The 13,423-nt window shown below is 42.3% G+C and overlaps 1 protein-coding gene across 1 annotated transcript in view; it reads left to right on the forward strand.

Moving 5' to 3' along the window:
* The first annotated feature begins 6,126 nt into the window (after positions 1-6,126).
* The window catches only part of LOC124037921 (serine/threonine-protein kinase BRSK2-like), a 28,058-nt gene continuing 20,761 nt past the window's right edge, over positions 6,127-13,423 (forward strand). Inside the window, exons 1-4 of the mRNA XM_046353177.1 lie at positions 6,127-7,522; positions 8,859-8,953; positions 9,657-9,742; positions 12,113-12,253. Coding sequence (XP_046209133.1) covers positions 7,435-7,522; positions 8,859-8,953; positions 9,657-9,742; positions 12,113-12,253 — 410 coding nt within the window. The 5' untranslated portion in view covers positions 6,127-7,434. The remainder of the gene's footprint in view (positions 7,523-8,858; positions 8,954-9,656; positions 9,743-12,112; positions 12,254-13,423) is intronic.

Consider the following 13,423-nt stretch of genomic DNA (forward strand, 5'->3'; position numbering starts at 1 on the left):
ATCTGTTTGATACTTTAATGACCTGTAGGGACCAGGGTCCCTATTTATAAAGCTTCTCAGTGCTGATCTAGGATCAGTTTAGCCTAATGAATGAGATTGGGGGTACATGATGCTACATCACAACTCTTACTCTGAAGTGCTTTATGAATACGGGCTCATACCATCAAAAGCTGGTGAATGTGTCAAGATGTCATTTACTTTAAGATTCAACTCATTATTCCAAAAACCTTTGAACCTGGGACTATTCTGTCTCTTTGTAATGGGTTTAAAGGACCAGGAGATACATTTGACTAATGAAGTTAACCCTTACTCTGTCAAATGCAACTGATACTCTTAATTCTGACTGATTCCATGAACGCACTCTGAACGAGGCACTGGACACATCCCCGCGAACGGGGATGCTGTGCACTGGCCTGCATCCCCATTTTCCACCCTTCTACGAAACTGTACACTTGCTCTTTCTCATATGGATTGAACAATGGTGTAAACTGACTCCAGCTTAATGCTTACACCAATCATATGCTTTTAAAAACATGATGGGAAAAGTGCAAGTACACTTCTGGAAAAGGGTGTAGAACTAAGTGGGGTTCAGGGAGGTATGACACACCCACTTTCTATGGTGTGAGTAGACTCCAAGGCCAATCAGGATGCGTGAGTACATGAAAGTTTCAATCTACCTCCTGGGGCTCCGGAATCAGATAGCTGATGTGAGAGAGAGAGATGGAACTGCATGCAAGGACAATGTGTGTGAAGGGGGCTGGGCAGTGGGACATAGCAAATCAAAGTTTATTTGTCACATATGCTGAATACAACAGGTTGTAGACCTTACAGCTTACTTACAGGCTCAAACCAACAGTGCAATTTTTAAGTTAAAAAAAGCTATTAGGTGAACAATAGATAAATAAAGAAATAAAAACAACAGTAAAAAAGTCAGTGAAAAATAACACTAGCGAGGCTATATACAGTTTCGAGGCTATAAACACGCACCGGTTCGTCGGGCTGATTGAGGTAGTATGTACATGTAGGTATGGTTAAAGTGACTATGCATATATGATAAACAGAGTAGCAGTAGCGTAAACATAACAGAACTAGGAGTGGCACATAAGTGGACGCCAGCCCATGAAGTCTTACGCTTCAAACACATCGACAGCGTCATTGCATTTTGGTACACCAGAATTACATGAATTTCCAATGAAACCTTGTGTTTGCCTTACACCATTGCGTTGCAGAGGCAGTTGCAGTGCGTTTGGTGTGGTGCATACATTGGATTTATCGAACATATGCTTCAAACTGTATGGGTAGACAGCTTGACAGAAATGGTAGCAGAAGGTGAATGTTGAACTTTTGTTGCATACATATCCAGATGATGCTGAGTATTATTGTGCGCAAAGGACCCTGTCGTTGTGTTGGAAGCGTTAGCCCACCTCTTGTAGTTGATTTGATATTTGTAAATGTGAGTTAAATGCTCTGTGAACTGAGTGTGTGAGATAGGAGATACACTAGCTATACATTATGGTCAGTATGCGTGTGTGAACTGTGTATGAGAGAGCAAATGGCGAGAGGAGATATGGCAATATAGGTGGTGGTACTGTACATGCATGTGGGAGATAGAGGGTGTGTGTGTACGTGTGTATGCGTAACAACTGTGGCCTGCTCTCACTGTGTTCCCAGGAATGTTCAATGTGAAAGAACATACCTTTATCCCCTCTCCCCAACCTCCTCCTGACACACAAACCACTCACCAGAGGGGTATCCTACAAAGCAGGTTTGAGGAGTTAGCGAAGCAACATTGGTCAATTTGGATAACCGTCATACAAAAGTGGCTCACCTTTTAGCCAGGTAAATTTCTATGGCAACAAATCCTTCAGAACTAACCAGCTCCAGGGCAGGCTAACTCCACTTACCCTGAATGAAATGTCTGAACCACGAGTTGAGGTCCATTGAAAACAGATTCCCTCCCTCTTGCAAAGATTGCATCATCATCCCCTTGATTTGAGGAAGACTGATTCAATATTTTATTAATCAAATGTTTTGTGTTAAAAAAGAGTAATGTTACAATATATCACTTTGCAAATTTAGTAACGACAGAATGCATTTTAAACTTCACGCACTGTAACGCTGACTTTTGTATGACTTAATACAACTATTTTAACGGTAGGAATGGGGAAAAAAGTGATAGTGCATTGATAAGCACACCAAAGTCAGCATTAAGGACAAGTAATAAAATGAAGATGGCACTAATAAAAGCATATTTCTCACCATAGCTAGCTGAATTTGCTAGATAACTTTTCTTTCATTTTAATTAAGGCACACATTAAAATGTGGCACTGACACGCCTATGGATTGATGTTTTAGCATTGTATCAACGAAGAGTTCGGCGTTCGGCGCGCAATATACACCGTCGTAGTACAGATGAAGCCTGAACTGGAATGTGAAGCTAACTGAAGCTGGTTAGCTTTGGAAAACCCTAAGTAGATCTAGCTTGCTTCGTATACCCCACATGACAGTGCTCAATCCAGACATATTTACTCTAACTTCACTGTACCCCTGGTTGGACCCCAGAATCTTCATTGGGACTCCTATGCCTGACTGGAATTTTGCTGAGGGGGGAGATATTTTGGTTCATCCCAGAGTTATGTGTCAAGGGGATAAGGACGAGGGGTGGGACGGGGGTGTTGAGAAGGGGTGGAGTAGTCTTTGTGGAGGATTGGATGGGGGTACATACCGTTTTAACCTGCCCGCTGGTAAACTTTCGCCCGGGACTTTTAAAAGGATAGAGGATGTTGTTCCTATGACCAGAGAAAGTTAAATATTCCTCGATATTAAAATAGACGCGATGAGCTGCTAATAATAATAAAAACCCAAGGCTATCGATACACTTGGCTACTCATTCATTTCAACTGCAGCAGTTGCAATGAAAAGTTGCTCATAAAAACAGCAGCTATTTGCTGTATTCTTTGACAGTCTCTCTCTGGTCATGGTTTCAAAAGGTATGAAATCTCAAATGGGCTAATATCAAACTTTGCTGGGTCTTCGAAGCTGTTGCCACGGTGATTTGAGCTATCCGATTGGCCAGTATATTAGGCGCACTCGGTCACAGATCCCCTGGTCTGCTGGAGTTTGTGTTCAGACAAATGAAATGGTTCCAAATGGATCCACTTTGTCTACATGGTGCACAGGGCTCGCAATCAACCAGTTGGTAACCATGAATTACACCTTCATGTCATCTGCCTGTTCATATAGTCTGGTGGTTATGACGAGAACTGCAGTAAAAAAAAAATTCACCTACTGCCCAGACACTCAAATGTATACAGGCCCTAGTCTAGAAAGGCATTTTAAGAAGTCAGTCCGCGTCTTTCTTTTTCCCAACGCAGTTAAGCCAAAACCACGTCCCAGAGGGGGCGTTCTACAACGCTTTGAGCGCTCTCCAAGTCTCCAAAATATTTGAGAAATTATTAATAATAAGCATATGCTTTTACCTGATAATTGACTACAAATGATAATATAACAACTTCAAATACTGATCTAGTAATGTTAAGTAGCCTAGGTTAACTTAGCTGACCTTCAATTGAGGGAAACTCAGAAAAGAAATACAAGGGTAAATGTTACCAAACATAATATAATAACAGGCCTGCAATTACTGTAGGCAGCTAATTGTTAAATTACACTTTCCATCCTTACCCTGGAAGGTCACTGTCTCTGTGCGGATCTCCAGTGAGTGAGACAATGCTAGCTAGTCAATGGGAGCGTAGTAGAACGCCCCTCTGAATAACTTATTTTTAAAACATTTTTTTATTCATTTCACCTTTATTTAACCAGGTAGGCTAGTTGAGAACAAGTTGTCATTTGCAACTGCGACCTGGCCAAGATAAAGCATAGCAATTCAACACATACAACAACACAGAGCTACACATGGAATAAACAAAACATAGTCAATAATACAGTAGAACAAACGAAAACAAAAAGTCTATATACAGTGAGTGCAAATGAGGTAAGATAAGGGATAAGGTAAGGCAATAAATAGGCCATGGTGGCGAAGTAATTACAATAAAGCAATTAAACACTGGAATGGTAGATGTGCAGAAGATAAATGTGCAAGTAGAGATACTGGGGTGCAAAGGAGCAAGATAAATAAATAAATACTGTATGGGGATGAGGTAGGTAGATAGATGGGCTGTTTACAGATGGCCTTATGTACAGATGCAGTGATCTATGAGCTGCTCTGACAGCTTCAGAGATTTTTGCAGTTTGTTCCAGTCATTGGCAGCAGAGAACTGGAAGGAAAGACGACCAAAGGAGGAATTGGCTTTGGGGGTGACCAGTGAAATATACCTGCTGGAGCGCGTGCTACGAGTGGGTGCTGCTATGGTAACCAGCGAGCTGAGATAAGGTGGGGCTTTACCTAGCAGAGACTTGTAGATAACCTGTAGCCAGTGGGTTTGGCGACGAGTATGAAATGAGGGCCAACCAACGAGAGCGTACAGGTCACAATGGTGGGTAGTGTATGGGGCTTTGGTGACACTGTGATAGACTGCATCCAGTTTGTTGAGTAGAGTGTTGGAGGCTATTTTATAGATGACATCACCCGAAGTTGAGGATCGGTAGGATGGTCAGTTTTACGAGGGTATGTTTGGCAGCATGAGTGAAGGATGCTTTGTTGCGATATAGGATGCCAATTCTAGATTTAATTTAGGATTGGAGATGCTTAATGTGAGTCTGGAAGGAGAGTTTACAGTCTAACCAGACACCTAGGTATTTGTAGTTGTCCACGTATTCTAAGTCAGAGCTGTCCAGAGTAGTGATGCTGGATGGGTGAGCAGGTGCGGGCAGTGATCAGTTGAACAGCATGCATTTAGTTTTACTTGCGTTGAAGAGCAGTTGGAGGCCACGGAAGGAGAGTTGTATGGCATTGAAGCTCGTCTGGAGGTTAGTTAACACAGTGTCCAAAGAGTGGCCAGAAGTATACAGAATGGTCTCGTCTGCATAGAGGTGTACCAGAGAATCACCAGCAGCAAGAGCAACATCATTGATGTATACAGAGAAGAGGGTCAGCCCAAGGCTGGTACCCTGTGGCACCCCCATAGAGACTGCCAGAGGTCCGGACAACAGGCCATCCAATTTGACACACTGAACTCTATCAGAGTAGTTGGTAAACCAGGTGAGGCAAAATTTTGAGAAACCAAGGCTGTCGAGTCTGCCAATAAGAATGTGGTGATTGACAGAGCTGAAAGCCTTGGCCAGGTTTTGGCTTAACTGTGTTGGGATAAAGAAAGACGCAGTCAGTCCATGTAATATATATCACCATTATATTCACACACTGCAAACGATACACTGAATAAGCTTAGTGTCGTATAATAAGCCCATATATGGGCCGGGCATCTGGATGACGCAAGACACTATAATAATAAATCCATCATACCAAATAATAATAATTGGCCAAATAAATAAATCAAAAATAATCAAATTAAATCATGCAATTAAATTCATGTTGTATGTTACTTTCTGCCAAGTCAGGACCATGAACAAGTACTGCCGCCCAATGTGCAAGTGCGGAACTGCATGATGGTGTGTCAACATCCTAGGCCTATTATTAATGGGGTACTGGTATCCATTCGCTACGACTGTTGTTGCAATTTATGAGAGAAACTAGACACGTCATAGAAATAACTTGAGATTAATAATATCTGTCCGATTTTACCAATCAATAGGCTAGATCAAGAGAAACATACTTTTAGTTAAACACTAGTAAAGTCGTGTATTACATTTTGTGTTGCCTGGGATGAAATACGAAAGACGTGGAAATGGATCACAGAGGGACGTACAAATACTATTAAAAGGAAATAACTTAATCGGTTTGTTATTATATACTATAATATTCTATTCTACAAGAACATTCAACAACAAGTGTATCTTCTTTTCTTTACACCATTAGATGATGGAAAGAGTATTTTCATGCGTTTCCCCCTCAGCCCAAAAGTTGGTGTGTTTGAAAAGAGAAGTAGGTGAGCGGATAGGAGGCGACGGAGAGAATATTTTAAGGAAAGGTAGACAAGGAAAGGATGGAGGAGAGAGCGGGGGGCGGAACCCGGATGCTGATGCTGCCGTATCGGATGAGGAGAAGGAAGAGGGGAGAGTGAAAAAATAAAACGGTTTTGCGGCCAGAAGGGAGGCTATCCCGTAACGGATTGTGGATGCAAAGAACTTCGACAGACAAGCAGATATTTTTTGAATCGCTTCTGAAGCTACATCTTTCTGTACAAGGACACCGGTGAAGGATGAATCTTGAAACCAGCGGCGGCAGGAGCGCGAACGGGGATGCTGTGATATGGCCATAGACGGCGAGGGAGGGAGAGAGCAAGGGATAGAAGGGAGGAGGGAGGAGAGTACTACGCCAGCTAAATATTGTCATTTTTTGTAGAACCACGATTTATTACAACCATCCAATCGAGCATTTTACATAATAGAGAAAACGATTATTTCTCGAAATAAAAAAATATTTTGGTCTGAACAGAAACGCAAGGTGAAATTGTTGACAGACGTTGACTGGAGAATACAGATAAAAATAAGTGTAGGCTAGTCCGAACGGGTGTGGATAGCAGGGTGGCTGTTTTGACTCTCTGTCCCCCCTCTATTTCATGATACCAGGCCCTGGGATAATCCGAAGAGTGCACCGGATATTGGGAAAACCACCCATCTGAGGCTAAAACGGAATATTACTATTCATATAGCCTAAAGGGCGGAGCAGAGATAGTTTTACATACCAAAATGGGATAACAAGAGGTGGAGGGAGACTAAAATATGTTACGATAATAAGATTCTTTACAAATGCCATTAGTATGTTTTTATAAGGATCACTGATGACAGTAACGGGTGTAGGCTATGGGGTGCAGAATTGTGTGCAATCTAGCCGTTACATGGAGCCTATCTGATTCAATCATTTTTGATAGGCTATTGCAGCTCCTTACATCTATCTGCCTGTACTAATATTAACAATAGGACACATTTATTTCGTATGTTAATAATAATTGTAATTCATAATAACTGGCATCATTTTGGACTTCTCAAATATGCACCTGTCAATCTCCCTACGAATTTCTCTCTTCCACTTTCTAACATCCCATTATTTAATTCCTGTTTAGTTAATTCACGGTCGTTGATAATAAACTGGAGTTTACCGAATTTATATCACGGTAACCGCATAGAAAAAGGCAAGTGCATGGGAGTAGCCCAGCCTAGACGATAGGCCACGAAATTGTCATCACGACTACAACCGCTCTCTCCATTCCTCCCTGTGATAATATCGCTAGGCGTCTGTAATGCTATTACCGTGGAGCTGTTCTACCCCGAGGACCGATAGCTATAAATTCCTATTGAAAACAACAGTAATTTGATCTCCTTATCATCATATAATATCGCCTTCAACGCACGGACATCATGACAAGCAAGGAGCTGTCCGTAGGCCAGTCGGCCCAATACGTCGGGCCTTACCGGTTGGAGAAAACCCTTGGGAAGGGGCAGACAGGTAAGCATACTTGCACCGCTCCCTTTAAACGCACCATCACGCGAAAAAGCTGCTAATAGTAGTGCATGGTAGATGAAAATAGTCATATCTATAGCTATTTATGTATATTAGGCAGAGAAATACAATTGGTCATGTAAAGAGTCCACTCTTTGTGCACCTGAACATTATGTCCTCAGTATTGATATTTGTGTGTATTTGATTGTATGTCCCAGTTGTGGTAGCAACTGACATCAATGGGCCAATATGTCCAATATTATTGATATTGATAAATATCTGTGATCAGTAATGAATTAATATGAAGCATGCTGTCACAGGTTTTACATGTGTATAATGTTGCATGTAATATTATTGTGAGAGTAGTTGTATGTATGTGTCTACCTGTTTGTGTATGTGTGTATGTCCTTTATGAATGAATCCATGTGTTCTGAGGTGTGGATCTCATTGACAATGCAGTACAGTTGTGGACACAGTCAGGCATATCTTGTTATCTTTCATCTCCTGGTGTTCTGAAGTCTAACTAACTCCAACATAAAGGGTGGTTTCCCGGTCCAGATTAAGCCAAGTCCAGGGCTTCATTCTCTATTGAAAGGCCTTTTTAGTCCAAGATTAGGGTGAATTTGTGTCTGGGAAACCGGACCTTTATATTGGAGTTAAATGACCCTCCACCATAGTAAAGTAGGCTTCTAGACGGCGGAGACTGGACTAGCAGATTGAACTGATATATTAAGATCTATTAAGTGCCGATGTACCAGTCCCAGATTAAGTCTATTCTCTATTCCTGGACTAAACAATAGTTTCTCCACTGAGAATGATTTTTAATCTAGGAGTAGACTTAATCCTGGTCTGGGAGTCTGGCCCTCGGGAAACTTTTTTAGACCTGTGTAATGTGACCAGTTTACTTGAATTTAAATCGATAGAGAAGACTGGAATTCCTTGGTTTATTATAGAGGCTTTGATGAGTAAGTAGTAGACTTGTCGTATCAGATGTCAGTGCTGGAAACAGGCTGGTGTAGCCTTAGTGGATTGAACTGGTTGAACTGTAAACAGATTGATGTAGACTGCAGTCGCTAAATTAGGCCATTAGGTTCTGCATAGTCAAGTCAATATGGTATGTGTGAGGTCATGCTCCACATGTGTCTCCTGTAATGGTCTGGTGCTGGTTCACTTGTTATGAAATGAGAATTGAGCTGTGTTGAAAATAAAGGTAACTAAAGCAAACAAGACAAACTCAAAGCTTTTCTTTCTTTCTGCTCTATTTTGCTCTCTCTATCTCGGTCTTTGTCTCTCTATTTATCTCACTATCCCCCCATCTCCTCCTCCACCCTCTCTCTCCCAGGTTTGGTGAAGCTGGGAGTCCACTGTATTACGGGACAGAAGGTGGCCATAAAGATTGTGAACCGAGAGAAGCTGTCTGAGTCTGTCCTTATGAAGGTATGAACCCAGAGAAGCTGCCTGCGTCCCAAATGGCACCCTATTCCCTACATCATATGTTACTTCTGACCAGAGCATGGGCACTGGTCAAAAGTAGTGCACTTTATAGGGAGTAAGGTGCCAATTGGGACACAGACGCTCTCTGAGTCTGTCCTTCTGAAGGTCCAGTAGCCTACAGAGAGAGCCATGAGCCTGCTAATATGAATTTGTAGAAGCACATTATATAGACAGCCAGCGTGCTGTCGTTACTAATTAAGGTATTGATATACAATATATCATCAGCTTTTTCTTCCTCTTTGGTTCTTCTTTGTATTCTACTTCTGGGTTATTTGAGGTGTGTATAGGCTATGCACCGTGTGTATACAAACTCTCTGTCACATTCATTCACAGACACACTCTCTCTCTCTCTCTCTCTCTCTCTCTCTCTCTCTCTCTCTCTCTCTCTCTCTCTCTCTCTCTCTCTCTTGCTCTCTTTCTTCCCCTCTTGCTCCTGCTATATTTATCTCCTCTCTCTCTCTCTCTCTCCCTCTCTCTCTCTCTCTCTCTCTCTCTCTCTCTCTCTCTCTCTCTCTCTCTCTCTCTCTCTCTCTCTCTCTCTCTACCTCCTCTCTGTTCATACCTCCCTCTCTCTCTCTCTCTCTCTCTCTCTCTCTCTCTCTCTCTCTCTCTCTCTCTCTCTCTCGATCTCTTTCTCTATCTCCAGGTGGAGAGGGAGATAGCTATTCTAAAACTAATAGAGCACCCTCATGTGCTGAAGCTGCATGATGTTTATGAGAATAACAAATACCTGTAAGTATATTATCCTCTTTTCTCACTCTTTCTCCCTCTCTTTCTGCCTGTCTCTTGTACAGTACTAAAACTCAATGATATACTGTGTGTGCATGTACAGTTGATGTCGGAAGTTTACATACACTTAGGTTGGAGTCATTAAAACTCGTTTTTCAACCACTCCACAAATTTCTTGTTAACAAACTATAGTTTTGGCAAGTCGGTCATGTGCAAGTGTAACAGTTTAGCTTCCGTCCCTCTCCTCGCCCAAACCTGGGTTCGAACCACATCTGCACACATCGTTATCCATCGCGCCACAGCAGAGCAAGGGGAAGAACTACTTCTAGGTCTCAGAGCGAGTGACGTCACCGACTGAAACACTATTAGCGCGCATCACCGCTAACTAGCTAGCCATTTCACATCGGCCACACATGACACAAGTAATTTTTCCAGACAGATTATTTCAATTATAATTCACTGTATCACAATTCCAGTGGTCAGAAGTTTACATACACTGTTGAAAAACTTTTGACTGTTGAAAAATAGAACTGTTTGGCCATAATGACCATCGTTATGTTTGGAGGAAAAAGGGGGAGGCTTGCAAGCCAAAGAACACCATCCCAACCGTGAAGCACAGGGGGTGGCAGCATCGTGTTGTGGGGATGCTTTGCTACAGGAGGGACTGGTACACTTCACAAACTAGATGGCATCATATGAAAGGAAAATTATGTGGATATATTGAAGCAACATCTCAAGGTATCAGTCAGGAAGTTAAAGCTTGGTCGCAAATAGGTCTTCCAAATGGACAATGACCCCAAGCATACTTCCAAAGTTGTGGCAAAATGGCTTAAGGACAACAAAGTCAAGGTATTGGAGTGGCCATCGCAAAGCCCTGACCTCAATCCTATAGAAAATCTGTGGGGAGAACTGAAAAGGCATTTGCGAGCAAGGAGGCTTACCTACCTGACTCAGTTACACCAGCTCGGGCAGGAGGAATGAGCCAAAATTCACTCAACTTATTGTGGGAAGCTTGTGGAAGGCTCCCCGAAACGTTTGACCCTTCTTATGCCTTGGGGGCAGTATTTCGACGTCTGGATGAGAAGCGTGCCCGAAGTAAACTGCCTGTTAATTCAGTCCCAGAAGCTAGGATATGCATATAATTGGTATATTTAGATTGAAAACACGCCAAAGTTTCCTAAACTTTAAAAAAACAATATCTGAGTATAACATAACTGATATGGCAGGTGAAAACCTGAGGAAAATCTATCCAGGAATTTGGATTTTTTTGATGTGGGTATTTTAAATTGAATGCGTTTAGAGTATTTAATGGGTTTAGGACCCAGATTGCAGTTCCTATGTCTTGTATTTTTATGAATGTTTATTAATAATATATAATAATAATATATGCCATTTAGCATTTATTAAGACCTTCTGTATTTTGAATTTGGCGCTCTGCAATTTCACAGGATGTTGTCGAGGTGGGTCGCTAGCGGAACGCCTGCGCCAGAAAGGTTAAACGAATTAAAGGCAATGCTACCAAATACTAATTGAGTGTATGTAAACTTCTGACCCACTGGGAATGTGATGAAAGAAATACATGCTGAAATAAATAATTCTCTCTGCTATTATTCTAACATTTCACATTCTTTAAATAAAGTGGTGATCCTAACGGACCTAAGACAGGGAATTTTTACTAGGATTAATTAAATGTCAGGTATTGTGAAAAACTGAATTTAAATTTATTTGGCTAAGGTGTATGTAAACTTCTGACTTCAACTGTATGTGTGTGTGCGCGCATCAATGTGTGAGTGATAATTGTTGCTGTACTGAAAGTGTGAGCATATGAACAGGCCTATGTTCAAGCAGGTACACATCAGATTGCATGAGTGTATGTATTTTCATTTATTTAACTAGGCAAGTCAGTTAAGAACAAATTCTTATTTTCAATGACGGCCTAGGAACAGTGGGTTAACTGCCTGTTCAGGGGCAGAATGACAGATTTGTACCTTGTCAGCTCGGGGATTTGTACTTGCAACCTTTCAGTTACTAGTCCAACGCTCTAACCACTAGGCTACCCTGCCGCCCCAATGAGCATGAGTATGAGTATGAGCATGTACAGTGGGTATATAGTTTGTTATTATTATATGCTTGAACATACAGCATTTGATCCCTCCCTCCCTCCCTCCCTCCCTCCCTCCCTCCCCCTCCCTCCCTCCCTCCCTCCCTCCCTCCCTCCCTCCCTCCCTCCCTCCCTCCCTCCCTCCCTCCCTCCCTCCCTCCCTCCCTCCCTCCCTCCCTCCCTCCCTCCATGTCATTCTCTCTCCCACTTCCTTCAATCACCCCACCTTTTTTCTATCCCTCTCTCCCTCCCTCCCTATCCCCCTCTCCCAGGTATCTGGTGTTGGAGCATGTTTCAGGAGGAGAGTTATTTGACTACCTGGTGAAGAAGGGCAGACTGACACCTAAAGAGGCCAGGAAGTTCTTCAGACAGATCATCTCAGCACTGGACTTCTGCCACAGCCACTCTATATGGTCAGCCACTACAGCAATATAATGTATACAGCAATATATACACAACCACTCGATAGTCAGACACTACAGCAATGCAGTAAATACAGCAATATACTGTATATAGCGATTAACACTGAGTATTTCAAACATTAGGAACACCTTCCTAATATTGAGTTGCACCTCCCTCAGAACAGCCTCAATTCGTAGGGGCATGGACGCGTTCGACAGGGATGCTGGCCCATGTTGACTCCAATGCTTCCCACAGTTGCGTCGAGTTGGCTGGATGCCCTTTGGGTGGTGAACCATTCATGATTCACAGGGGGAACTGTTAAGCGTGAAAACCCCAGAAAGGCTTTCCAGGTCTTGAAACACTCAAACCAGGGCGCTTGGCACCTACTACCATACTCCATTCAAAAGCGCTTAAGTCTTGCCCATTCACCCTCAGAATGGCACACCTACACAATCCATGTCTCAGTTGTCTCAATACTTAAAAATCCTTCTCTAGAAGGGAACAACTACTTCTAGGTCTCAGAGCGAGTGACGTCACCGACTGAAACACTATTAGCGCGCACCACCGCAAACTAGCTAGCCATTTCACATCGGCCACACATGACACAAGTCATTTTTTCATCAATTGTTTCCAGACAGATTATTTCACTTATTAATCCACTGTATCACAATTCTAGTGGGTCAGAAATTTACAGACACTAAGTTGACTGTGTCTTTAAATAGCTTGGAAACGTCCCGAAAAATAAGCTTCTGATAGGCTAATTGACATCATTTGAGTCAATCGGGGGGGGGGGGGGGGGGGGGTACCTGTGGATGTATTTCAATGCCTACCTTCAAACTCAGTGCTTCTTTGCTTGACATCATGGGAAAATAAAAAGAAATCAACCAAGACGTCAACAAAAAAAATAGTAGACCTCCACAAGTCTGGTTCATCCTTGGGAGCAATTTCCAAATGCCTGAAGGTACCACGTTCATCTGTACAAACAATAGTACGCAAGTATATACACCCTGGGACCAATCAGCCGTCATATTGCTCATGAAGGAAACGCGTTTGGTCTCCTAGAGATGAACGTACTTTGGTGGGAAAAGTGCAAATCAATCCCAGAACAACAGCAAAGGACCTTGTGATAATATCTGTATCAGTATCTGAAAAAAAGTATCTGTATCCACAGTAAAACGACT

This window comes from Oncorhynchus gorbuscha, linkage group LG06, assembly GCF_021184085.1.
Source record: "Oncorhynchus gorbuscha isolate QuinsamMale2020 ecotype Even-year linkage group LG06, OgorEven_v1.0, whole genome shotgun sequence".
Taxonomy (NCBI): Eukaryota; Metazoa; Chordata; class Actinopteri; order Salmoniformes; family Salmonidae; genus Oncorhynchus; species Oncorhynchus gorbuscha.